This window comes from Solea senegalensis, linkage group LG7 (genome assembly GCF_019176455.1).
Source record: "Solea senegalensis isolate Sse05_10M linkage group LG7, IFAPA_SoseM_1, whole genome shotgun sequence".
Taxonomy (NCBI): Eukaryota; Metazoa; Chordata; class Actinopteri; order Pleuronectiformes; family Soleidae; genus Solea; species Solea senegalensis.
This window is the reverse complement of record NC_058027.1, coordinates 25,843,605-25,870,534: the sequence shown is the minus strand read 5'-3', so window position 1 is coordinate 25,870,534 and position 26,930 is coordinate 25,843,605. Positions and strand designations below refer to the sequence as shown.

Genomic DNA, 26,930 nt, shown 5'->3' with positions numbered 1-26,930 from the left:
GCAGCAGGAGACGTCCAGTCACTGTATGAGATCATGTTCTCCCACAAAGGTTCCTGTTCCCCTGCAGTTGTGAAGAGGCTCTCACACTTCAAAGCCCTGTGTTATTTGACTCTGTGTGAGTCCATCGCGTCCTCTTTTCTTTTTTATTACAAAGTTTCCTCCTCTCCACTTTCTGCTGGGAGTCTCTTTTTTGTCTTCATAGGTGGGTTTGGTTTTAATTTGATGTGAGGCCACTCGCTGTCACTCGCCTTAGCTGGAAGACTGCTGTTGTTACAGTGTTTTTATAATAAGGGCCTTGTTCAGTCCTGGCATTAAAGGAATAGTTCTTTTTTTTTTTTTGAAGCGTGGTTGTGAGCTGTATTAAGACATTGCCAGCGCTGACTTCTATCCCCAGGAACTAACCTGAGTCACTCGTAAAAGCAGATTTCAGCCACTTAACAAAAGTTTCACCAAACAAAAAGTATGGCTGCTTTGATGTACCATATCTTGAAGTATATAGTATTAACTACTGGGTTTCACAGCCTTTTTCCCACTTAAAAGCTGCTGTGTGTGTAGCTTTCTAAACCACTTACCTTCTCTAACCAAAGTCCATAGAGGAAATCAGTGATTTTACATCACGGCTCACAGCATCAGGGCTGGAGTTGAAGTTCAAATGTGTTATTTTGTGAATTCTGTGTTGGAAATACCTCATTTGAATCACCTCTGTGACAAAAACTTGCCAAATGAGGCAGCGGGAGTCCCCACAAGCTAAAAGTGTTAATTTTCTCTGTGGGCTTTGATGTGGGAGATTGAGCAGTTTACAAACTTTAGTTTCCAGCCATAAAAGACCATCAACCAGCAAGATAATATCACATTACATGAGTCTTTTGTTCGGAGGCTTAAATCTGTCACTTTTACTTTAAAATCCGTCGTGAGAGCCAATCACAGAAGAGTAGTTCTACGTTTGTGTTGTTAGAAAGCGTCTCAATCTGGCTGATTCTTCATCACTTTCAAGAAAGTCCTTAAATCCACAGCACTGTGTTACTTCTCCCTGTTGTTTTTTCGTGTTTCTAACGTTGGTTTTCCTTTTTTTTTTTTCCAGTGTCTGGGAAGAAGAAGGAGAAGAGGTCAAAAGCAGTTGAGGACGTTCGCGGGAAGAGAAACGCCATCCGTCTCCATGACGTCTACACGGTGGAGACGGTGGTGGTGGCGGACTCGGACATGGTGCAGTATCACGGCGCCGAGGCTGCGCAGAGGTTCCTGCTGACCGTCATGAACATGGTGAGAATCCCAGACGTGAACGCGAACAGTCCAGACTGACGGGCGGCATGTTTTGATTTGAAAACGGGATATTTTTTTTACAAAGTTGCTGTGTTTGCTCCAAATGTCGTCTCGGTGTAAACACAGGCTGTTTCTGAGTCTGTAACCTTTAAAGGTCTAATATACAACATTCTGCCTCATAAGATGTCAGGAAACAAACTGTGTAAATACACACTGACGGGTCAGTTTTTGGAGCGACACGTCGCTCGTACCAACTTTTCAGTCTTAATTCTACGTGACATGAATTCAGTGAGGTGCTGGAAACATTTATGGACTCGTTGGCTACACATCCATGATGCAAACCTTCCATCGTAATCCAGCCGTGTTGGTTTATTTTGAGTTATGGGGAGGAAAAAGGATAACATCCACCACAGACTTCAATAGTCTGTGTGTTGCGTTCAATGTCCTGTCGTAAATGGTAAACTCTGGTTCCAAACATTATTATTATTATATTAAAAAAATTAAAATATTATGTTTTGGTCTTATATTGACGCTCAACGTTACAACGTATGCTGTGATGCGTTTGTAGTCAGAACCCGGGGAATTCACTTACCTCAAGTAAGGTTTTCAAGACACAAATTTTGTCAAATTTGTTTCACATGAAATGATTCCAGGGCTGCAACTAATGATTGTTTTCATAATCAATTAACCTGTTGATTATCTTCTCGATTAATCCAGTAATCGGTTGGTCAGTTTTTTTTTGTTAGTGTGAAGCAAAGAGATATTCACTTTTAAGAGACTGAAAATCAAAGAACTTGGTTTAATTGTGAGTAACATAGCAATCAAAGCAATTATATTATAGTTTATATATATCTAGTAATTGTGATTCACACCCCTACAAAGTACTGTCTAATTTTTAACGGTAGACATGTTGCTATGTTGTTTGTGTGCACAAAATACCCTGTTGTGCATTGGTACTGCTAACAATGGCTAGCCCAAGATACACTATATGGACAAAAGTATTTGGACGCCTGACCAATACACCAACAGGGACTGTAATGACGTATTCAAACACTTTAATGTGGACTATTAAAGCAGCTATAACAGCTTCCAGACTTTCTGTTTCTATGGTGAATTTGTGCCCGTTCATTCTGTAGAGCGTTGATGAGGTCAGACACTGAGAAGGTCTGGCTCGCAGTCTCTGTTCCAGTTCATCCCAAAGGTGCTGGATGGGGTTAAAGGTCAGGGCTGTGTGCGGGGCCAGTCAAGTTCTTCCATACCAAACTCAAAGTCCATCCCATGTCTTTATAGTCTTTGCTTTGTGCACTGGGACGCAGTCATGGTGGAACAGAAAAGGACCTCCCTTTAAACTGTTGGAAGCATAGCATTGTCCAAAGTGTTAAGATTGTCCTTTATTGGAGATAAGGGGGCTAGAGACCACACCTCGTCCATGGTATTGCAGACTGGACCTTTAAAAATACTGCTTCGTTGGACTATAAAAGAACAGTGACGTGAACCCTCTAATGACTTAATAACACGAGTTACTGGACGTAAACGTCAAAGCTGATGTGTCACAGACGCTCACACACGTTAAGAGGTTCCCAGGTTTCTCGTGTCCCGCTGCAGAAACTTCATGTTCCAAATCTCCTGGGTGCTGGCTGTTCTCCAGCGCCGATGGAGACGAGCCAGAACCACATCCCTGTTTTGTCACCCATGCAGCCGTGTACAACAACAGTCAGGTTCAGCCAACTGTACAAACCTGCTTTGTACTCGCAACAGCTCAGGGGAACCTTCTTAGCTTTGGCTCAGGCTTTAGAGGCCAGGACAGGGGGAAGAGGAGAGACGGACACAGGAAGAAGCAGCTCATCTGTTTTTCTATCATTCAACATTGAATTGAGTGTTTGTGTGTATGTGTGTAACTCTGAGTTTTGTGTAATTGTTGAACTTTGCAATCAAGCAAAACCTATTACTCCTGTTATTAGCTTAGAACGTAGTGGTGGGAATCGTCAGAGACACAACAGTACGATATTATCATGATATTTAAGTCACAATATGATATTATCACGATATTTAAGTCACAATACGATATTATCATGATATTTAAGTCACAATATGATATTATCACGATATTTAAGTCACAATACAATATTATCATGATATTTATGTAACAATACCATAATATTCACAATACTTAAGTCACAATACGATGTTATCATGATATTTATGTAATAATACGATATTATTATATTTAAGTAAGAATATGATTATATCACAATACTTAAGTCACAATACGATGTTATCATGATATTTAAGTAAGAATATGATTATATTCACAATACTTAGGTCACAATACGATGTTATCATGATATTTATGTAATAATATGATAATATTCACAATATTTAAGTCACAATACGATATTATCATGATATATATGTAACAATACCATAATATTCACAATACTTAAGTCACAATACGATATCATGATATTTATGTAATAATACGATAATATTCACAATATTAAAGTCACAATACGATGTTATCATGATATTTATGTAACAATGTGATAATATTTACAGTATTTAAGTCACAATACGATATTATCATGATATTTATGTAACAATACCATAATATTCACAATACTTAAGTCACAATACGATGTTATCATGATATTTATGTAACAATGTGATAATATTCACAATATTTAAGTCACAATACGATATTATCTCGATATTTATGTAACAATGTGATAATATTCACAATATTTAAGTCACAATACGATATTATCATGATATCTAAGCCACAATAATATGATATTATCATGATATTTAAGTCACAATATTATTATTATGTTATTTTCTTCCTGTTTGTTACTGTCTGTAAACCTGTGCTCATGTGAAAAGTGTTTTATTTATTTGTGTTTATTTTATTTCTTGCAGGTCTACAACATGTTCCACCACCGGAGTCTGGGAGTCAGGATCAACATTCGCGTCACCAAGCTGGTGTTGCTTCACAGCCGCCCAGTAAGCCTCACCTCTCACCCCCTGTGACCTCTCTTAACCTCTGTGTTGACCCCAACAACCTGACTCTCAGCAGATGCTGGCCACACCCACCTGTGTGTGTGTGTGTGTGTGTGTGTGTGTGAGGAATCTCCTTCATGCCCCTAGAAAAGAAAAGAGATTCTCTCTTTTACTCTTTGCTTTTGCAGTCGAGTCCAAAATAACTTTAGCACCTTTTGCATCACACATCTATCACGCCCATTCAGCAGCGGCTTGGGGTTAAGTGTCTTGCTCCCAGACTAAACGGAGCCTGGGTTCAAACCCCCGACCCTCCACTTGTAAGGTTGCCCACTCTACCACTTATCCATACATGTTAGGGGGACGTTCTGGCAACCAAAAAGAGAATGTTCTATAAAGGTTGAATGAAGGTTGTGACCAAAGTAACATTAAGGGAACATTCCACACCAGGATGTCAAACCATAATGTTGATTATTGCACAAATGCACAAAATACTGTACACTTGCCACCAAACTATGCAAAAGTTCCACCCTGACATTGCACATTCATCCATAAACCATAATGTCAGCTATTGCAGTCGACGTTACCAAGGGTGGTAAGGTTTCTAAACTCTGAAATGTCTGTTTCTGCAGTCTCTTTATAAGCTAGCTGTGCATTTAAAGCGACGGTTGATGGATGGATGAGGTTAATCTGCTCTCTGTGTCTGGTCCTCAGGACAAGCTCCATGTGGGTCATCATGGAGAAAGGTCTCTGGAAAGCTTCTGTCACTGGCAGTATCAGGAGTTTGGTGGACCCCGGTACCTTGGCACCAACCATGTTCCTGGTGGAAGAGATGACATCCCACCGGTGGACACAGCCGTGCTGGTCACCAGGTATGTGGCACACACTTTCTTGGATGGACGAACTCTTTTGTCCAGCGGATCATAACTTTAGCAAGAGTCCGATGAGATGAGATGGAAAGTGTCTAACTTACTTGCTAGCTGTTAAATGACACCTTGTCTTACTTAAAAGTAGTGTGATGTTACTCAAGACATTTCTGGAGACCTTTCTTTTGAAGGTCTTTGTCTGATTTTGGCATATTTTTACTAGGGCTCATCTCAATCTTGCACATCTTGCACGTCTCTGGTCTCTGGTTTCGGTCACGCTGGGTCTTGGTCCCTTGAAGCCTTTGTCTTTTCTTGGTCTTGATACTCTCTGGTCTTGGTCCCTAAAAGCCTGGGTCTTTTCTCTTGGTCTTCAAACTCTCTGGTTTTGATCATCACTGTAAAAAGTCTTGCCCTGAGTACTCTCTAGTATTGACTTAGTCCTGATGCCCAAAAGTCTTGGTCTTGCCAGCTCTTGGTAGGTTCTAGTCTTGTCTTGTTGTCAGTAGATTCTGGTCTTGGTCATGACTTGGTCTTGGTCCCTTAAAGCCTTTGTCTTGGTCTCAGTGTTGGTCTTGACTCTGTCCTGGTCCTTAAAAATCTTGGCCTTTTTTTTGCTCATCCTACACTGTGGTCTTGGTCTTGGTCTTGGTGAGTGTGGTCTTGTCTACAACACTACTGTCAGGTTCATTTGGAGTTGGAATAAGTCTAAAACCCACAAGGCGTTTAATAAGCTCTCCTTCCTCCAGCTGCTCTCGTTTACTTTCCCAGTCCAAAGTTCTTGTCATGCTCATCATGCTCCTGAAAAACTTGGTAAAAACCTGACAAACTTATGGCCAAGAAATCTTCTCTTCCCATGAGGAATCTCACTGGGGAGATTGGGTTTTTCTAATCCCGGACACAAGAGCATTTCTCATTAAATGTGTGTGGGAAGAATTGAAATTTATTTTTCCCATTTCATTCCTTATTCATTGGGATTCTCTTTGCACAATCACAGTTAATTGGCTTGTGCTTGTCAAAAACTAAAAAGACACACGATGGGGCACCTTTTCATTCACCGGTGTTACTTGTGGATAATCGAGACCCCAGTTGCAGCTGATTTCTCACAGGAAATGCAACTCTGTGCCGCTGTTACCTGCAGAGAAGAAAGAGGGAGCAGGGCTGAAAGGAATCCTTTTGTTTAAACGAGTGCTCGTGTCTGCTGATAGATTCTGTCTTGTCTCCTTTTACGGCGGAGCGGAGGCAGGAGGGCATGTACACAGTGGCCTTTTGTTCTTTAGGTGGTTCACAACAAACCCGATCTGCCCTCGCATCTCTGCCCTCCCCCTTCACCACCGCTGTCATGAGTCTTCCTCTGTGAGGACCGCAGCCGTCGACGCTGCCAGCAGCCGTCAGAGCGAGAGCGAGGCAAATTAAAGCACAACACTCTCGGGTTTCCTGCTGCGCGTGGTTGCTCAGGGTCCTGCATGTGTGTGCTCGTGCCAGTGTGGATGACATGCCAGCAGTCCATCCCTTACAGCTTATTAATAGGCTCTAAGCAGGAAATAACAAGGTATCTGATATTGGTGTCGAGATGATTTCATGTCACTCACAGGAAAAGGTATATAAGGATCTGGTGGTTTGAGGAGCAAGGCGCTGTCAGGGAATGGCGTCCTGCACCTGTGCAAATATCTGAGCCCTAGATCTGTTTAGACGTGGTATTAACATCCACCGTGAGTGGACAGCATTTTTGAGACATTTGTAGAGGTTTGAAGCCTATGGTTTTTAAGTCCATTTACACGTGGGTAGTCATACATATATATCCTCCATTGATGTGGTCAGGCACTGATGTTGATGATGGACGAGAAGGTCTGGCTCTCAATCGCCGTTCCGGTTCATTCCAAAGGTGCTCAATGGGGTTAAAGGTCAGGGCAGGGCTCTGTGTGCGGGCCAGTCAAGTTCTTCTACACCAAACTCAGAGTCAAACCGTGTCTCTTCTTGCTTTGTGCGCTGGGACACAAAAGCACAAGACCACTTATCTACAGTGAAGGACACTTCTATCATGTCTTGGTATGATGAAGCGTTAAGATTGTCCTTCACTGGAGATAAGGGGACTAGAGACCAAAGCCTGATTAAGACACCTGACAGGTGATAGGTCTGTGGAGATTCCTCCTCTCCAAGTTCTTAATTAGTAGTTCTTACTAGTAATACCCGTGATTTTGAATGAATATCTAACTGCAATTATTTTGATAGTAAGTTCAAATGCGATATCGTTGAGACTGTTTAAAATGATTTCTGTGTGATATATGTGCAGATCTGTGAGAAACGAAGATGTTCCTCTCAGTCTGTAAAAGAAGACGCATATAGATCAAGAATCTAAAATGATATTTTGACACATTTACTTAATACACTTACTTAATACTGCGTGCCCCTGCAGCTTGATAATTGCACTAGGCCGTATTACGATTTCGATAATATTTCCATTAATTGGTCAGCCCAAGCTCCAACCTCAGTTCCTCGCACGTTTCATATTTCATCACCTTTGACCTGTGGAGGTCCGGTTCCCGGAGTGGGACCTGCAGCTGTTCACATGTAGACGAGGACTGCGGTGAGTCAGTGGGAACTTCTCCTCCTCCACTGTTGTCACTGTAGTGTGAGCACACTCAGCGTCAGCCAGGGTCGTAAAAAAAAAAAAACTCTCAACGTTTACGACTTCAGGCTTTTCCCTTCACACCTGGTGTGTCATCGGGGCAGAGGTTTGCCAGGCACTGAAGGGTTACACCTGATCTCCGCAGATTTAAGAGGAGATTTATAAAGTGACATACATAATACAATGTTACATAATACAAACAAAAATGGCCTTTATCCCATTCAGTATTCTATTAATTCTTTGGTCCATAAAATGTTGAGCAGTGATGAGATGATGATGTTCTCAACCAAAATGATTTCTTTATTATATGGAGCAAAGAAAGTAGAAAATATTCACATTGAAGGACCTGAAAAATGTTAGAAAATCACTTAATCTGATCGGTAGATGATCGAAATAGCTTGTAAAGTAATTTCCAAGAGATGTTTGGTAAATTAACACCTTCATTATATACATGTTATTTGTATATAACACAAAAATCTTATTTAAAAGGTTAAAATGGTGGCAAAATTGTATTTGGGGACCCAAAAAAATCCACCCACGACCCATCTGTGGGTCTAGACCCTGTCTTTGGGAACCACTGATTTTCTACTCGTCTGAACTAAGACACATAATTGTTTTTAGGGTTCAAAAATGTCAGGGAAGTATGGACATGTGGTAACATGTCAATATTTTTAGTCTCTTTAACCTGATATATGAGATATGACTATAAAGCTGCACACAGTTTGTTTCTCTGGACTCTTAACCGAAGTTTGAGAGTGAAAATATTTACATAATTTACCTGCAATCATTGACTATAAATACGGTCAAATTCTGCTGTGACACAAATAATTAGCCTTTAAAATTTAAGAACCGTTATTGAGTGACTTTTTTTTCTAATATAATTTTGTGGATTTCATGGATATTATTTATATCTAGTGTATTTCACATTAATTCAATATAATTGAATATAACATATGACGGTTTAAAAACCAGGAAAAGTCATCACAGATCCTAACCATGATATAAATGCAGATGCTGATATATTGCCCAGCCATAGACGGTGGGTCTTATCTGCATTTTAAAATAAAAACACACTATTGTGCCACGTTCAGAATGAAAAAAACCCAGAAATGCAGCACAGGAATTCATGTGAATGGCGTCAGTCTGTCAACAGAACACGGGTGACAACATGGGTGGGCTCCAGGAAAACAATGCAGGTTTGTCTGTGAAAAAAAAGAAAAAAAGAAAAGTTGAATCCGGTTCAACTTTTCCGCAGTGGAGCGAGACGTCGCGTTGTTGCGTAACGACGGGTTTGAAGAATCGTGGAACTGTGGGTGGACGAGATCCCGAATCCTGCGGCGGCTTTTGTCAAAGCTGCTTCACTTTAAATTGCTTTTGCCCCTCAGGTAGAGTTCACTTCACCTCCACGTTACGAAGACACGGCCCTGTGTAACGCGATCCACAGACACGAACGAACCCGCGGCCCGTCCTCGCCTTTGAATACGAGCTCAGCGACCGTTAAAGACGCTGTAATGCAGAAATAAAACGTGCTATTATTAACTATTTCATTTCATTTGAGTCATGATTCAAATTGTTGTGTATAAAATTGAGATTGATGTCGACCAGGACAGTAAACTCTATTTTCTATTTTCTTTTTCAGAACAGACTTCTGCGTCCATAAAGACGAACCCTGCGATACAGTGGGTGAGTAACACACACACACACACACACTTACCCTTAACTTAAACCTATTCCTAGCCTTAAAACCAGGTCTTAACCCCCAAAAAGCCATATAAAGTTGTTTGGTCCACACACATGTTCCTGAAGCTATCCTTTTTAAGGATAGGCGCCATGTGAAAACTCATATTTGAATTTAGTTAAAACAGTTAAAGGCCTCACCCTAACGCGAACCCAATTCTAACCCTCAACCACATCTTAACCCCGAAATAGCCCCTTAAATTTGCGAGGACAGACCAAAATGTCCTCTCTTTCCTCGTTTCTATGCTTTTTTTTGGTTCTCACAAAGATACACATACAAGTACACACACTGTAAATGAAACACAGTCAATTCAATGAAAGAAATGGTTGTGCATTTGAGTTCCACCCGAGAAGACAAGCTGTGAAGTGTTTGTCAGACGGAAGACGTGTCACATAAATTACACCTTTAAACCTCTTTGATATTCATAAAAGGGGGGAATTTCCCTTTAGACACAGAAAGGAGGATCAATGTTTGCTCTCTGAAGGGGTTGACACTTTTCATCTTCTGTGTGTGTGTGTGTGTGTGTGTGTGTGTGTGTGTGTGCCCTCCGGTAAACTAAATATAGCCACAAAACAAGCTTGTGTGGTCAAATAGGGAAAAGCAGCAGCAGCACAAAAGCAAACCTCTGTGGCTTCCGTGGCCTGTGGCCAGTTCTTTGACTTGTACGGACATAAATCACAACTGCGCGTGGAAAAGGTCCAACATTACATAATAGAGAAAACAGGGAGGTTTCACAGTGGCAGAAAAAAAAAAAAAGAATCCTTGTAGCAACATGAAGCTCTGGACCTTTGACGAGTGAGTGGAGGTTTCACACGTCCTGCGTCGCCCTGACTGTGGCTGGGTTTGAGATACTGGATATTTATGCCAGGGCGGCTCCACAGCCGGTTTCCTGTGCACTCGCAATTCAATTCTCTGCAAAGGCCGTGGGACTACGAATTAAAATTAGCCTTCACATCATTAATAATGTGTTCTGTCCCTGACGGCAGAGCAGAGCAGTTACAATGTAAGTCCCTTTTAGTTTGTTTATCTTAGAGTGTGCAGAAAAACAGGGCACAATATCACAAAATTCTTTATTTTCATGTAGAAGATGGTCTATGAAGGTACCTCGTATGGTTCCTCGCCCGTCTGCACTTAAAATAAATCCAGGTGTTAAGAGATAAACACAAATAAAGTGAATGGAATATTATTTTAGAACATTTGAGTCCTCTGTGACCATGTCTTTAAATGTTTCCCTGCTCCAACACATCTTACCATCATTAGTTTTTGACGTGTTCCCTTAGATGCAGGAGAAGACCAACGACCATACTCTTTGTCTTCTGGTTAATGGTCTGTCATTTTATAGCGCTGTATGGCAACCTTCCAGTTGAAAGACGACTTGGTCTACCGCTGATCCATTGCTGCCCCGTTATTGACTCAAACCTGATGCTGTTCCTGTAATGCAGTGTTCTACGGCTCAAAATATGTAAAACAATAGGCTGCATACGTGCATGTTGCCAACATTGACATTAGTAATTAAAGCACAATGTCAAGTAGGTTATATAATGTGTAGTAACCAGGTTAGCCATGTGTGGCGCTGTCGAGTTACTTACGTGATGAACGACTTGCACAAGAAGTCGGGTTTTGTCATTTTGACCAAGAGACACGTTCTTCCTCCTCCATATATACGATAAACACAAAACACGGGTTATTCCAGCAAATGTGACCAGACTAATTGAGTAACAATTAGCCACCAGGGGGCGACTCCACTGGTCTCTTGATTTCTAATGTCAGTAGAACATTTTCCTGATGCTCTGAATCACTAGTTTCAGCTCGTCTTCAATAGAACATGATGTCAATTTTGTAAACTATGTTCATATTTAGAGGAAAACCAGTGTGATTATCATCTGGTATCTTGTATCATCTGTGAGTTTCAGCTTTCAAAACTGACATGGCGGCATTCAAATCTCAAATCTTGAAGCTCCACAATAGGAGTTTGTTTTGCAAGCGGAAGATTGCATCGCTGTTTACACGCAGTATATGATTTTTGTAGTATTTTACACTTCGCTGACACCTTTAAGTCCCATAAAACACGTGGGGTCTGTAAATTAGGGAGTGCCCTGCTGTTTTACATGGTTCATTATGGTGACTACCATATGGAGATGGTCTGGAACACCCAGAATCCAGAGCCAGCCTGCAAGGAGGAAGCCAAGATCCTGCAGCTCATCAAGGAGAGATCATTGGGAAGTGTATGACAACATTTACTGAGCTCGCAACAGAAGAATGCCTTGGCGAGAAGACTCTGGTGATGAGAATATTCCCCATTAAATGTACGGCCCAGTGAAAATAGAAGATAGGATTGTCTGCGGTGCAGAATCCGTTGGTGGAAACTTTCAACGGACGCTCCCTGCGGGTCCTGAAGGTCAAGTTAGAGATGGGAAGGAGGTGGATTTGCACAATAGGATGTCTATGATATTCAGAGTATCAAGCAGGGACTGAGGAGCTTGGCAAACACAGGCTGAAGGATTGGTCACGTACGTTGACATCAGTGGGACTGACAGAGAAAATTGGAACATCCCATAGTGGAATGAAAGACAACAGATCTTTCTTTCTGAAGCTTCGCCACAGTTTAATGTTAAAAACTGTCACTAACTTTTAAATATAATCAAATGTTAGATTATAACCGTTGTCAAATGAGTTCACACAGTGTTTCAGCTGCATCCTTTAGATTTTAAAGGAGTAAAGAACTCTCTTGGTCAAATTTACATTTCCACAAATGAACCCAATAATACAGAATTTGGCACTTTTGATCATTTTAGTTGAACCCAGGGAAAGCAGATTGCAGCCATTTAATTAAAGCTTCATGTTATAAAATCTATGGCCGGGTAAGTCTATGATATATTAAAACTACTGTTGTTTTTTCTCTCTCTTTCTCACCTTTTTATGACTGGAAACTAAAGTTGGAGTCACTTTTTAAACTGCTTACTCCACACACGTCCATAGAGTTGTTGATTAACTGCTGCCTCCATCAGTAGAAACATTGTGCTCTTTTGTGACTTCAGCGATTTAAACCCTTTGTTCAGATTTACCAAAGTGAAACAAACATTCCAAAAGGAGTCGTAATTACTAGCCGTGTTGTGGACACTGTCTCTCTACCCGCCATTGATGTGAGATTCCGAGCGAAACCAAATTACACAGACGGACTTTGAACAAGATCTCAAGGACAATCACTTGTCCAGATGCAGAGCGTGCTGCAAATCAATGAAAGTGGACGCCATCATGGACGAAGACAAGCTCTTACAAGTTCTCCTTCCATCTTAAGCTGTGTCAGCACATTTCGGTCCTTGAATTTCATGGAATTGGTCCTGGAAAGAATTTGATGTCAATCAAGGTGTGGGATATATAACTACACTTCAAAAACTAGCATTGTTGCCTCACAGCAAGAAGGTCACCGGTCCGCACTGAGGGCCTTTCTGTGTGGAGTCTTGTCCAGGGAGTGACCCCCACCTTATGCCCCATGTCAGCTGAGATTGGCTCCAGCTCCCTCGCGGCCCTCATGTTGAGGATAAAGTGGTAGAAGATGAATGAATGGATCATCTCCTTATCTCAGTCTTACCTTACATAGCTGGACTTCCCACACGTTATCACATATTATCAGTGTGCACACAGTGATGAGGTAATGGAAGTAGATGTGGACAGAGGCAGTGCTTTGTGTTATGAGGTGTGGTGGCAGCTCCTGGCCGTGCACTGCTCTGCCCTGCCATAATACTCTCAGCCTGCTAATCTTACTGCACAATGAGAACACTCCTGCTCTTTGTGCGAGCAGGCCCAAAGTGTGTGACCCACTTTGAGCCTCACTATAATCACAGCACTAATTTAAGGTGCTGCTCCAAAAACTCTGCCAGGTGTCTCAAGCTCCATGTCAGAAGGCGCCGAAATACACATAAATTCAGCCGTGGAACATGATTCCAAGAAACCACAGTTGTTCTACATTATACAGAAGATTTGGTTGGTGTTTTCCTCAAGCAAATTAGCTCTGGGTGAACCCAGTCAAGTCTGACGGTGTCCTGCCAACTTCAGAATCTCCTAAAGAAAAAAGAGGACCACTCACAAACCCCTGGTGCACAAGAGACGGGTTTAACGTGATGACGACAGAGAAGCAAGGTTGAGCAGCTTTTGCCGGACATCCAACATGACGGCCACTGAAGACCAGTTGTCTTGCTCCACGGAAAAGTCCCCAGACGCGATTACGAGGCAGCCATTGCTGCTGGAAAACTACAACAATCATGTTTGTTGACATGGTCTAGTTGGTTGTAGGTCTGTCCAGCCGTGTACAGAGGCACTTTGATCTACGTCCATTGGTCAAGCCTCTTGAAAGTGGGAGGTGATGAGTCTGGAAAGGGTTCCAGATTTTCTCCCACTGATTAACAACAAGAACTACTGTTTGAGGAAATCACACTTGCTGCTACGGCCATCTTGTGATGCACAACTAATTTTGTAGGTCATAGGTAGAAGAAGATTAGTAGAATTCCTGGGAATATACTATATCTTTTTCTTGTTTTTGTTGATTAAAAACAGAGGTTTTTTACTGGACCAGTTCAGACATGGCAGTTATTGGTGATTTATCCTTTGTAGGTTTGCGGTCTACACAGGAGGGCGTCTGGGTCCAGTCCCCGGTCGACCTTTCAGTGACTTCTGCAGTACATTGAAAACTGCACTAATCATTAATTGCTTAAATGCCTGTAAAAGGGAGGTTTGCGGTGTTTTGGCAGCTCATAACTCTTGGTTTTTGGTTGTAAGGGTGAGGAATGTTGACGGTCTTGGTCAAGATAAGAATTAGATCAGCCTTGGACGTCTCTCTACCCCACCAGACAATCCATCAGTGATAGCATACCCAACATTTCATAAATGCTTAATTCGAAAGTAGCCGGCTCGTAAATCACCCGGGATAAAATTCCAAAAATCTTTCATTCAGAATCGTCTATTTCATGAACTCGGCTCTGGCATTATCACAAGCCCACAATCACCTTCAAGAACTAAAAAATAAGCCACCACTATAAATCAGGCCTTGCAGTGTTTGGCTCCAGCTGTGTTTGTTTACGTTTTTTTCCAGACTGATGGATGAAGACTCTGGGATTTGATGTCAAGATTGTGATGATTTTCTCATATAGGGTCTGGAGATGTGGCTGCTGTTCGACTTCTTCTGTTATCTTCATGATCTTCGATGACCAACACTGAATAGGTCACCAGACCATGCTGAAAGGGTCAGGGTATGAAAGTGCATCCATCATCCCGTCCACTTGTATTGTAGGGCTTGATTCGACTCGATTCTCAATCTTTTTTGTCCCTCTCTTTTAGCACAGATGGTTCTGCCATTTTTAGACTTGTCTAGTTTAGTGTAGATAAGTCTAACATGATCGATCAATCGATATTCAATTTACAATAGAGATCGTGACAGCCCTAGTAAGTACCATCAAAAGTACAGCGTCGGGCACCCAATTCTCCGCGTTACTGCTGAAATGGTAAATGGTTTGTGTAGCGGTTTTCTCGTCATGACGACCACTCAAAGCTGCTTCACAGGCTAAGTGCCTTGCCCATGGACACATTGGCACGCAGACTAGCGGAGCCACAACCTTCAAGTTGAAAGATGACTCGCTCCACTACCACTGAGCTACTGTCGCCCCAACTGAAAGACAGCAATGCTCAAGTAAAGCCAAAGATCCCCATTGCAACTGCAGGTCATGATTTCACCCCATTAAAAAAAGAGAGCAGTGTTTCTGTTGAAGGCCGTAACACACACACACACACACACACTGTACGTGTGAGTGCTTCATTATCGGTCAGTCCACTGCAGTGATGTGATCCCGTTACTGTGAAATCAGTGTGATCAGCTGCAGAGTCCAGTGGTTAGCAGGTTGGGTCTCATGTGTGCAGAGGGAAACAGTCCTCGCCCCCTCCCTCTGTGAAATATGGGAAATGGAATATCCTTCATGATTGGAAACTGGAAGGATTCGGAGGTCAAACGAGGAGCGAGGAGTGATTAAATAAAGGAACTGGCATGTGTCCACTTTCATTGTAGGTCGTATTTAAAAGAGCTTTAAGAGTTTTGTGCAGGTAACTCTGCGTTCCTTTTTGTTTTTTTTGCGTTGGAAACCATAATACTGTGAATAAATGAACTTGCATTTAATTCTCCTCTTGCTTCCCTCCAGTTGCACACGTTAGAGTCTGAACGCTGTGTTTCTGTGCTGCATTAGCAGCTAATGAAAACATGTCCCAGGTTGTTTATAGTAGCTCAAATGAACATGAGGTGTTTTTTTAAAACCAGACCTACACTCTCATCTGCTATTTGTCATTTGAGGCTAATGTTCCTATGTCGTCTGCTGCTACAATTTCTAATGAGAAAACAGCAAGATTATAGCCCAGATTAAATTTGTAGGACATTACTATAGTTGCCATGACCCAGCTTGTCGGCTCCATGGAAACAGGATAAAAGAGGCGTAATTATTGAATATATTTAGATAAAGAGGAACTCTGATCTTTATATTAGTAAATGGATACAGCCTGAGTTCAGTGCAATGGTGGGTGGGACTGGGATAAAAGTAATATTTGTAGTTGTATCCCATTTCCTGTGTTTGCTTAACTGGAGCAGGGGTGTAACTGGGAGATTAGGGGGTTGGTGGGATGTTGACGTTGAACGATGTCCGGCTGACTGGAGAGTCATGGTTGACTTTATTTAGTAGCTGCTCACTGGACTGTGAGGTGACACTGTACAATCAGCTGATTCATAGCCTGCGTGTATGTGCATGTACACATGAGAGAGAGAGAGAGAGAGAGATAAACCATTTTTTTTAAGTATAAAAAATCATTTAAATTTACATCTTTTAAATATAAAACGACATTTCTTGGTTTCCAAATTTCCAAATCAGACCATTTAAAGTGCAGATTGCAGTTCTTGGTTGTTGATACAATAGATCGGAGGTTTCGCACTCGTGGTCCACGGGCCACATGCAGCCCAACAATCAATTGTGGCCCACCACTTCATAGCTGCCAGTGAGAATATAGACACAGGACTATACTTAATATATTAGTGTTTTCATTACAGTTGTCCATGTTATTATTCACTTAATTTCAGATATCTATGTCTGTTTGTGACATCATTTTATTAATTACACATCATTCCATATAAAAAGACTCTTACGTTGAAATTCTTTGATAAGTAATAAATATCTTTATCATGATAGCAAGATGGAGTATTGTGTTATAATTTTAAGCTCGTATTGGGCACCCACCGGCCCCCTCTTGACCAGACTGGACACTCAATGGCCCTCGGTTCATGTTGCGTTTAAAGGTTTCCAAGTCCTCTGTCATTGTATAAAAGCGTTGTGTCTTTCCTGTCCTCCATCCTGTTTTTCTCTACTCTAATAAAGAGTCCCTCTGAATTAAAATTTACACCCAGAATAAACATGGATAGTAGAGTGTCTTCCAATCAGTATGTTTACATGCACAGTTTAATCGAGCTAAGGCCATAGTCCGACTAAGACAAGCAATTGGACAACTTGCAGAGTCTGAGTTTACATATGGAGGAGACAATAGATTTGTTGGCCGGGTACGTCCGACTCCACCTCAGTGGGTGGTGCTGTATCTCTCTATAAGCCAGTGAATATTGAATCAGTTTCGTGTTGAACTTTATGTCACAGAAAACCAAACGAGATGGATTGTGCTGTGAACATGGCTCATGTCGTTGCCGACTCCAGTCAGACTAAGCGTATACATGCAGGAGTAATCAGACTATGAATCGCATTATCCATGCTAGTGCAACTAAGACTAGCTCGATTTTAGTCGGACTAATGTGTTTACGTGACATTAAGAAAACCACATTATTGTCTTAGTCTAGCTAAAGTCTGACTTTTAACATGCATGTAAACACACTGACTGAGTGGAAAATAGTTTTCTTTAAAATCACAGGAAGGGCACTTTTGCCGAATATTTGCATTAAGAACGGAGGTAAAAGCCAAAGCCGCAGGACAGAGAGAGAAACAAAAACAGAGAGGCATACAACAACAAAGCCACATGCTATTTTAAAGCACAATTTGGACAAACAAACAGCCAAGCAACGTAAATTGCAAGATATACAAGCGACCTGTGCTGATGAAGACAGGAATCACAAAAACCATTTGTTGTCATTTCAGTATAAACATTAGGAAAAACAAAGTCTGCTAAACTGTTGGCAATAAAACCTAAGCTCATACCACAGCAGCTGTAATTATTAATAAAAAGAATGTGAGGAAGAGGAGAGTAAAGGCAGTAAGTGAGTGGAACAACAGAGGAAACAGATCATTCACTGTCTGCCACTATAAAGTGTTTTTGGATCATTATGAAAATCTAGTGACAAATGACAACAACAGTGATAAACTTGACAATCACTGAAAGTGAAAGATTAGATTTAAAACAATAAACTATTAGAGCTTATCTCTCTTAAGGGTAAAAGGAGCCCATTAAAATGGACAGATTAAAGCGGTTCCCTGAGTTTTTCTATCTGAAGTCTTCAAACAGGGACATCCAGATGTCCTTATCTTTGTTAAAATGTCTCAGGTGGACATAAAACGGCAGTCGTTAAAGAGCAACTCTCTGATAATACAAGAGATTTGTATTATTGCTCGTTCTGGAGGCTCTGGAAAATATAATTTTTATAAATCTGTGACATACAGTCATGTGTCATCTGCATAGCAGCGAATCACATGCAGCGTTTATCTCGTTTATGGAAAGGGGAACAGATTAAACTCTTGGAGGACCCCACAAAAGAAAGAAGCATCTGTTCTGAAGAGGCTTCAGTTCAGATAAGAGGCTGAACCAGTCCAGAACCACATCACTAAAGCCAAGTGGTCTGTCAACAGCAGGCAGTTTGTTATCTGTGACTCTGTCCAGAGCAGCATTTGTGGTATGCAATAACGGGAATATCGTTAACACAAGTAATCAGAGGAGCTGGAGGAGCTGCATTTTTTTTCTGCATTTTGTTTGAAAAAAATAACATAATAACTTCATTTGCCTCAAGCAGAGGGATAAGCAGAAGGTGTTTCTTTGTTTTGTTTTACATTTATACTGACCCATGCATTGTCTTTTTAAGATTATGACTTCATTTAATCAGCGAATAGAAGATTGGTAGTGGCAGCACATTTTGGTAATTTTATCGTTTCAATTTTAAGAATTACTGCTTCTTCTTTAAGCCTAACACATGCAAGTGGTGTTTTTTTTTACGAATATTTACTCCAAACACAAACCTGGCTGTCTCCATGACAACAGCCGGGCCACATACCGATGCTGTACAGTATATCAGTGTATAAGACAAGTGTTTCTTATTTGTGTCCTGTTTATTTGCGTGTGCAAAGGTTAGGCTGACATCACGGTCAGTGGAGGCAGACTAAGGTGGACCAGCATGTGTTATGAGTCAGCGTGTGTGTGTGTGTGTGTGTATGCGTGAGAGGGTGAACAAAGCGTCTCTTCCAGGCTGACTCAGGCCTGTGACGTCAGCACTGGGAGCTTCCACTGCCCAGGACTCAGTGGCTCATTGGGAAGCCCTTCATGTTTTAACGGCTAATTAGCGCAAAATAAATGGCGAGCCAAAGCTGCTTGTGGGCAGAGGCTGTGCTGTGAGTCCGCAGGCCTGATAAGGCTTTGTGGCTCTTTTGAGGCTGTCTGGCTGGATGTGCTGCCAGTTCTGTGAGCCAACACAACAGTGTTTGATCAGCCAGCTCACCCCTAACACCAGGTCAGAGCCCGGCCTCTGATAACCACAGCGCTGTGGATCGCGGCTCTTTGTGCGGGGGCTTTAGCCTCAGAAGTGCTGCCTTCAACGGTTCTTTGATGCTGCAGGAAAATCTCAGCCTCATCTCTGACCTCACTGTGGAACTTCACCACTCAGCTTTGTGCTGGTCACATGGAGATTTAGGGCCACTGTGGTGACCGTGAATCTGATCTGCTCATGAAGAACTTGGTCCATTGACTAAACACAGTCGGTCGTTGGTCATTGGCAGCTCTTTTGGGCCTTTAAACCTTGGCTATTTGCTGTGATAATGGTGGATTACCAGGTCGTATTTACAGTATATTGTAGAAATGGTGCATTCCATACGTAGCCGTGGTTGGAAATGCTGACTCAGCAACTCCCTACTACATATTCTGCTTCCGTAAAGAGAAAATAACTGGCTCACAACATGACTCATTTAAAAGTACTTTTTTGATATATATTTACATGTTTACAATCTTAATGGAATATTTGTGTGATATTCAGGCTTTTAGGATGGGATCAAATTTTACTTTTCTAGAGACTGTCTTGGACATGTCTCTCTTGATAAATTTTAATCTCAATGAGACTTTTCTAAAAAAAAATATATATACATATATATGTGTATATGTATATATATATATATATATATATATATATATATATATATATATATATATATATATATACATTTATGGTTAAAGCGGAACTTTGCTTACAGTTTGGCAGTACGTATTTCTGCGACAGCACCGTAAACATCCATCCTCCCTTCCCCTCTCCTGACCATGTGTACTTGTGGGGTCGTGTTCATGTCCATGCTGGTCGGCAGCCATTTTGTACGCTTTTTGTTTTTTAGTTCTTGCCATTAAAAAAAAACAAAAAAAAAACAGCCAATCCGATGTTTACTCAGCTTCTTTTCCGTGGGCTCTTTTCCATTATCCATCCTCTACCGCTTGAGGGTCGAGCCAGGGTCACTGTGCCAGTCTCAGCTGACAAGGGGCGAAAGGCGACGTCACACCCTGGACAGATCGCCAGTCCATAGTTTTCGAATTTTCTAGATATCACAAACAGTCGAGGAGTTACAGTAAGTTGTTAAGGAGAGTTGTGTGAGGCGGAAACTGTGTTTTTGGGAGGCGAAACTGTGTTTGTGATGTTGGGCTACAGTATGTAAATAATACTGACTTGACTTGACTGTGACTGCTTGTGGGCACTAATGTATTGGTTCAGGGTTTCAAAGCTAATCAAAATTATTTGACTTATCAGCACTATTTACTGAATCAGCAAAGCAAAAAAAACAAAACCTGGAGTATGTGTAAGCCTATGTGCACAAATAGCGGGGGAAAAAAATCTTGGACGTCCAGATATGCAAACAAAGACGAGCCAAGACCCAAAGATCCAGTCCAGACTGTGCAGCTGCCAAATATAGAGTTATTATCACTGAAGCCAGTGATATGAAGAAATGCTAATATGTCATAACAAAGGAAGGTGCAGCTTCACTGTATTTGAATGAAAACAACACCAAGAATGTGCTCTTAATGGTGTAGGTCTTAAATATAATAATGCAAACACATTACTATGTGAGCAATATATTCTTTTCCCATTCATTTCCTGTGGTGACCAAATGTGAATAAACCACACAAAAGTCAAACGTGAAAGTGTTTGATCGGCAGTTTTTATTGATCCAATGCTTAATGGGGAGGATATTGTATGTTTTGGGGGTGGGCGAAAATGTGATTGTTTTTGCACATTGAGCGGCAAAGACTCAAAATTCGAGTTTAACACACAAAATCAGTGTTTTATCATGGAGTAAATTGTAAATAACTGCAGAATATTGGAAGTTATTCTGGAAAAACGGACACAAGCACTTTTTCACAGGACATTCTCTGGTCCTTTTATGGTTAAAATAAGCAAAAACAAAGGCCGGATGGACATTTTCAGGGTTCGGTGTTAAAGGGTTAAGAAACTGAAAAATCTGGAGTACAAAGAACAACATTTTTGTATCTTTTTAATAGAAATACGAATAATCACAATAACTGACTGACTTTTTATAATCAAACAAATAACTATTTTAGGAGACTGTTTTTGCTTGTGGGCACTAATGTACTGCTTCAGGATTTCAGAGCTAATCAAAAGTGTTTTACTTATCAGCACTGTTTATTGAAAATTTAAGCTGAGTCAGGATTTTCCCACAAATAGTAGGCGGGGGGAGAGAATCTTGGATGTCCAGATATGCAAACAAAGAAAAGCCAAGACCCAAAAAACCCAGTCCAGACTGTGCAGCTGCCAAATATAGAGTTATTATCACTGAGGCCAGGGTTTATGAAGAAATGCTAATATGTTGGATAATAAGTCGCATCGGTCAAAAAATGCGTCATGAAGAGGAAAAAAAACATCTATAAGTCGCATTTATTTTTGATAAATCTCCCGACCTGTTTCCAGTCCTTTCACTTCACTGTCTTGATATAAAACTGTGTGCAGTGGTAGAGAGATCTAAACACTGCTATACCAAGCACTATCAACTTGTTTGACAAATCTAATGGATATTTTTATATGTATTTAAAAGGTTTTATGGTTTTTCAACTTTGCTTTGATTTCTAATGATATGAATCACCTTTTGACCTGTGACAGGGAAGCTGCAACAAAACCAAATCTGTTGCAGAATCAATGACTTCATGTATTTTTGTATGGACAGAGGTAGAGCTGCAACTAACGATTATTTTCATAATCGATTAATCTGTCGATTATTACCTCGATTAATCGATTAATCCTTTGGTCCATAAAATGTCAGAAAATGTCAAAAAATGTTGATTGTGTTCGTCAAACCTGGAAATGACGATGCTCTCAAATGTCTTGTTTTGTCCACAAACCAAAATGATTAACTTTTTATTTCTTTGTTATCCAGAGCAAAGAAGTTAAGAAAATATTTATTTACAAGATCAGAAATCTTGTTTTAATCATGAAAAAAGCTTCAAACCGATTAATCGATTGTCAGAATAGTTGTCGATTAATTTAGTAATCGATTAACAAGAATTATGAAAGTCACAGAAGTAGAAGAGGAGGAAAATGGATAGTGAGGGGACGCGCACACACTATGACTCACATGAAACTTCTTCTTCATCTATTTCCTGGGAGAACTAGACAACACTGTACATGTCTACATTGTCTGCAATCGGATTATTTTATTTTCCGTCCATGTAAACAATGGAAGTGTAAATGAAGACATCATTTTGTGAGGAGATTCTCTGGAGTTTGCTGTCCACACACGTCTGAAAGCAGCTTCAGGTGCATTCAGCTCCCACTGCGCTGGTTCTCCCTCCCTGTGTAACAGTCTGCAGTATTCTGTGAAGCGTTCTCACTCTCTGACCAGTCAGGATCACTCGAGTTCCTGCCCTGACTTCTGGATTTCCACTTAACTACTCACCGGTGCAGCTGTCAAGAAGGAGCAGCAGGAGCTTTAAGGACCATAGATTTCAATTCCCGGAGCTGCCAGTGGCTCTCAGAGCTGAAAGCAACGGGGGCAAAATTTCTTTCACTGCCGCCACCAAATGCTGCTACTTCAAACTACTTCTCCCGCATCCCCCAAACGAGAGGAAGAGACAGTTGATATCGGAGATGTAGTTAGGAAGAGATCAGAAAGATTCCTGTCCAGAGGCAGTTTGAAAGTGTCTACCTAAGAGGAATTTAATCGTTTCTCCAGCCAGACCTCCATGTTCAACCAGCTCACTGTTAAACTAGTGTTTAAAGTGATAGTTAAGGCCTTTTATTCAAACAAGCAACAAAAGTCCAGTCCAAATTTCAACGTTAATCCAGTGGACCGGCCAAGTAAAACACAAAGTAGACAAATCAAGAATGAGCAAGGGAAAAATCCAGGAACCAAAAATATAAACCAGGTCAAAGATCAACAAGCACAAATTTGTTCTGTGCATGTGCCGAGTGTGACTACTTCCTGTTACAGCTGATGGATTACGACAGTTGTGGAAATACCACTAAAATTTAACATTTGACATGTTTTATTTGATAGATAGTAGAATGAAATATATGATAAGAATGTGCATTTTATTGTCCAAAAATAAGAATAAAGGTAATCAACTTCCTGTTACTTCTTATGTATTGAAAAACTAAAACTAAAAACAAAAGTGCATATTATACATTTTATTTTGTAAGATTATTGACTGTAAGCTATTTTCATTGTCAAGCATTATGGTAAAAAACACGGGAAGTAATGAAGTAATTAAAAGCCAAAGTCAGGGGCTCTTATTTTGAAAGCAAGGTTGAACTGGTGCTGTGTAAGAATTGTGTATTTTAGCTGCACGTAACTACTAAAACCAAAGATAACACACAAATGTATATTTTATATAATAAGAAATACTACTAAATGAAAGATAACATAAAATAAGTATAACTAATAGAACAAGAGATAACAGATGACACAGGTTCACTGGGTGAAAACACCAGGGGCAGGAAGTGGGCGTGGCCAGGTGAAGTGGAGGGAAAACGAACAAACGTCAGGAACACAAAATGGAGGACAGATGAGAGACAAAAACACAGCAGGAGGTACAAAAAACATGACAAAACAGAAGCATTACAGTCTGAGGAGTAAATGGTGGATGTTATGCACTTAGATGTTGATCGTCAACTGCTCTGATACAAAGAAGAAGAAATGTGAGGGAATCTTAAGCTAGCTACCTGTACTTTCTGAGGTAAGTTAGCTAATGTTGCTAAAGTCAGAGCAATAGAGTGATTTGTTTGCTGAGTGACTGAATGCATTGCTGATTAGATAAGAGATTTAAACATATTTTAAACTATAAAACACATGGTTTTTCTTTTAATTTGTTATTCCACAGCCATTGCAGGACACACATTTGGCTGCTTATAGCATGACACCATACCATTAAATGCTAATTCAAGAAGTGAAATAGATCATGTACATGTATGTAATTTACCACAGCTGTAAGGAGCTTGAAAGTGTTTTTTTTAATACTGTAAATTCCTTGAAGATGCTTAAGATTTTAACTTTGCAAATAAGTTGTAAAAATGCTCTGTAATAGTTTGCTAACAGACTGGTGACATATTTTAAATACTAAATCTTATGTGTTTTCAGTTATTCCACAGCTATTATGGGACACAAATTTGGCTGCTTATACCATGACACCATCTCTTTAAATGCTGAGTAGTGATATAATCACCTAAGTGATTCATGTGAATCGATGTAGTTTACCACAGCGGTCAGGTGCTGAAAAAACGTGAAAATGGACTGGGAAAGTGCTCGAATTTTGGATAAATACCTTGAGGTTTTAACTTTCTTTTTAAACCTTTTTTTTCCCCCCAGAACTAATAGCTTGCTGATTAGATAGAGATATGAGATAAACCAATCACAAATGTGTCTGCTTATAGCATAACCATTTCTTTAAATGCAATTTAAACTGTTGGTTATGTTCTCAATTAATCAAATATTTGTTTGGTCCATGAAATGTAAGAAAATGTTGATCCGTGTTTACCAGACCTGGAAATTATGATGTCATAATTTGTCCACAAAACAAAATTATTCAGGTTTCATGATTTCTTTGTTATGTGGAGCAAAGAAACCACATTTTAAGAAGCTAAAAAAAACAGAAAGCTTACTAATTAATAATCGTTTATTTAACAGAGCTGTAAGGTGCAGGAAAAACCTTGGAGGTGTTGGGAAAGGTGAATTTGACCTTCTAAACCCTGGATCTAACAGACCAACATTATTTTGAAGGCCTCCAGCTGCTCTTCTGTGTTTCTCCTGAGCAGCTCTGTCTTATCATACAGACCTAAATCCTGAAAACCTCATTGACTTCATGTACCGGTGAAGTAATGTGTGTCTTTGCCATTGTTGACTGATAAGGCCAAAATTCCTCTTCTCCTATGTGTGTTGGTTTTTTCTCTTCAACATCTCATCTTGCTTCCATTGTCGTATTATCCTCAATTATTTAATTTATGTCTGTCTGGATTTAAATGAGGCCGAGTGGCAGAGTTCCAGAGGCGAACAGAACCAGCCAAGTGTCCGTGTGCGTACACACAAGTTTCACCTCAGAGAAAACCCTGAATGAAAAGCTGATTGATGTCTGTTGTTTTTAAACGAAAGGTTTCATGTGTACTTCTCTGTTTACGTACAGTATGTTGACTGTGTCAGGAGAACTATTAGACCACTGATTATTGTTTTGTCTAAAATTCAGACCCTCTAGCACTGTTTGTCTTTTGCTCTGCTAATGGAGACAAATTGTACTTTAATCACGATCCGATATGTCCTGATGTGACTGCATTCTTTAATTGGGAAATTGATAGACACTCTCCTTTACCTCAAGTGTGTGTACAATGTACAAACCTATCTCTGTGGGGACATTTTGTCTGGTCCCCACAATTTTAAAGGCATTTTTTAGGGTCAGGGTTACGGTTAGGCACTTAGTTTTGATCGTTAAGGTAAGGGGCTTGAGAATGCATTATGACTCTGATTTGTCCTCATTAAGATATTAAACAAGTTTATGTGTGTGCAGGGTGCTAAGCCAAGTTCAGGAATAACTCATGTTTTATTAGTATGTATATACTTTATGTTTATAGTATAGTATAGTCTCTTATTTTTGTCATTTTTAATGCAGTTTTTAACATCTCTGTCTCTTTATTCAATAACCATTTGTATTATAGGCCTATTATTTATTTACTGCAATAACCTTCTTTTTGTTTTTATCTCGATCTTAATCTTAACTCAATCAGCATACAGAAGGAAACAAGATTTTAACTTTTTTAATAAATAAATCACCTAATAAAACTGCTAAAAAACGAAGCTAAAATGTACCAGCTTAACTTTGCAGAGTTTGCAGTTTCTCTTCCAAGTGGAAACTGTACTTTGCTTCACTTTGTAAACCACTCACTCCTCTGCACCAAAGTCCACAGAGAAAATTGGGGATTACACATCACAGAACACAGCAGTTGTTGATGCACTGCTGCCTCCATCAGTAAGGTGGGATGTGTTTTTTTTTTTGGATTCTGTGTTTGAAATTCTTTGTTTGGATTTACTGACAAACTTTGCAAATGAGGCAGCAGTGGAGCGGAAACCACTTTGTCTCCATGAGCTTAAAACGCACATTTTCTCTATGGACCTTGGTGTGGGCAGAGTGTTGTGTTTTCAAGGTCAAGCAAATCTATATACATTTTATATTTGTGAAAATAAAATAATAGAACTTTTGTTGTGTAATAGAGAACGTGGCCATTCAAAACTCCAAAATACAATATAATACACATATTGAACAGGTACTGGCGCGGAAATTGATCTGTTTTTAAAACTCATCATCATGTCGTTGTGTTGCAGGTATTGCTTATTTGGGCGGTGTCTGCAGTGCCAAGAGGAAGTGTGTGTTAGCAGAGGACAATGGACTCAACTTGGCCTTCACCATTGCTCACGAGCTGGGTCACAAGTAAGTCCAACGATACAATTATCCGTTATTAAACTAAATGAATCGTCAACTATCTTGATCATCAGTTGATCATTTTGAGTCTTCCTTTACTAATTAAAACACGCTTTCTGATTTAAACGTGAATATTTGCTGTTTTTAGTTTTTTATGCTCCATATAACAAAGAAATCAATATAAGTGAATAATTTCGGTTTGTGGACAATTTAACATTTAAGTACATCATCATTTGAGATTTGGGAAACCGCAATCAACGTTTTC

At 40.2% G+C, this 26,930-nt stretch overlaps 1 protein-coding gene across 2 annotated transcripts in view; it reads left to right on the top strand.

The window, feature by feature from the left end:
- Window positions 1-26,930, top strand: part of adamts17 (ADAM metallopeptidase with thrombospondin type 1 motif, 17) — a 93,015-nt gene that overhangs the window by 19,904 nt on the left and 46,181 nt on the right. For both annotated transcript variants that reach the window (XM_044030534.1, XM_044030532.1), the window contains exons 4-8: window positions 1,082-1,260; window positions 4,177-4,260; window positions 4,969-5,126; window positions 9,386-9,429; window positions 26,569-26,674. In XM_044030534.1, the coding sequence (XP_043886469.1) occupies window positions 1,082-1,260; window positions 4,177-4,260; window positions 4,969-5,126; window positions 9,386-9,429; window positions 26,569-26,674 (571 nt within the window). The remainder of the gene's footprint in view (window positions 1-1,081; window positions 1,261-4,176; window positions 4,261-4,968; window positions 5,127-9,385; window positions 9,430-26,568; window positions 26,675-26,930) is intronic.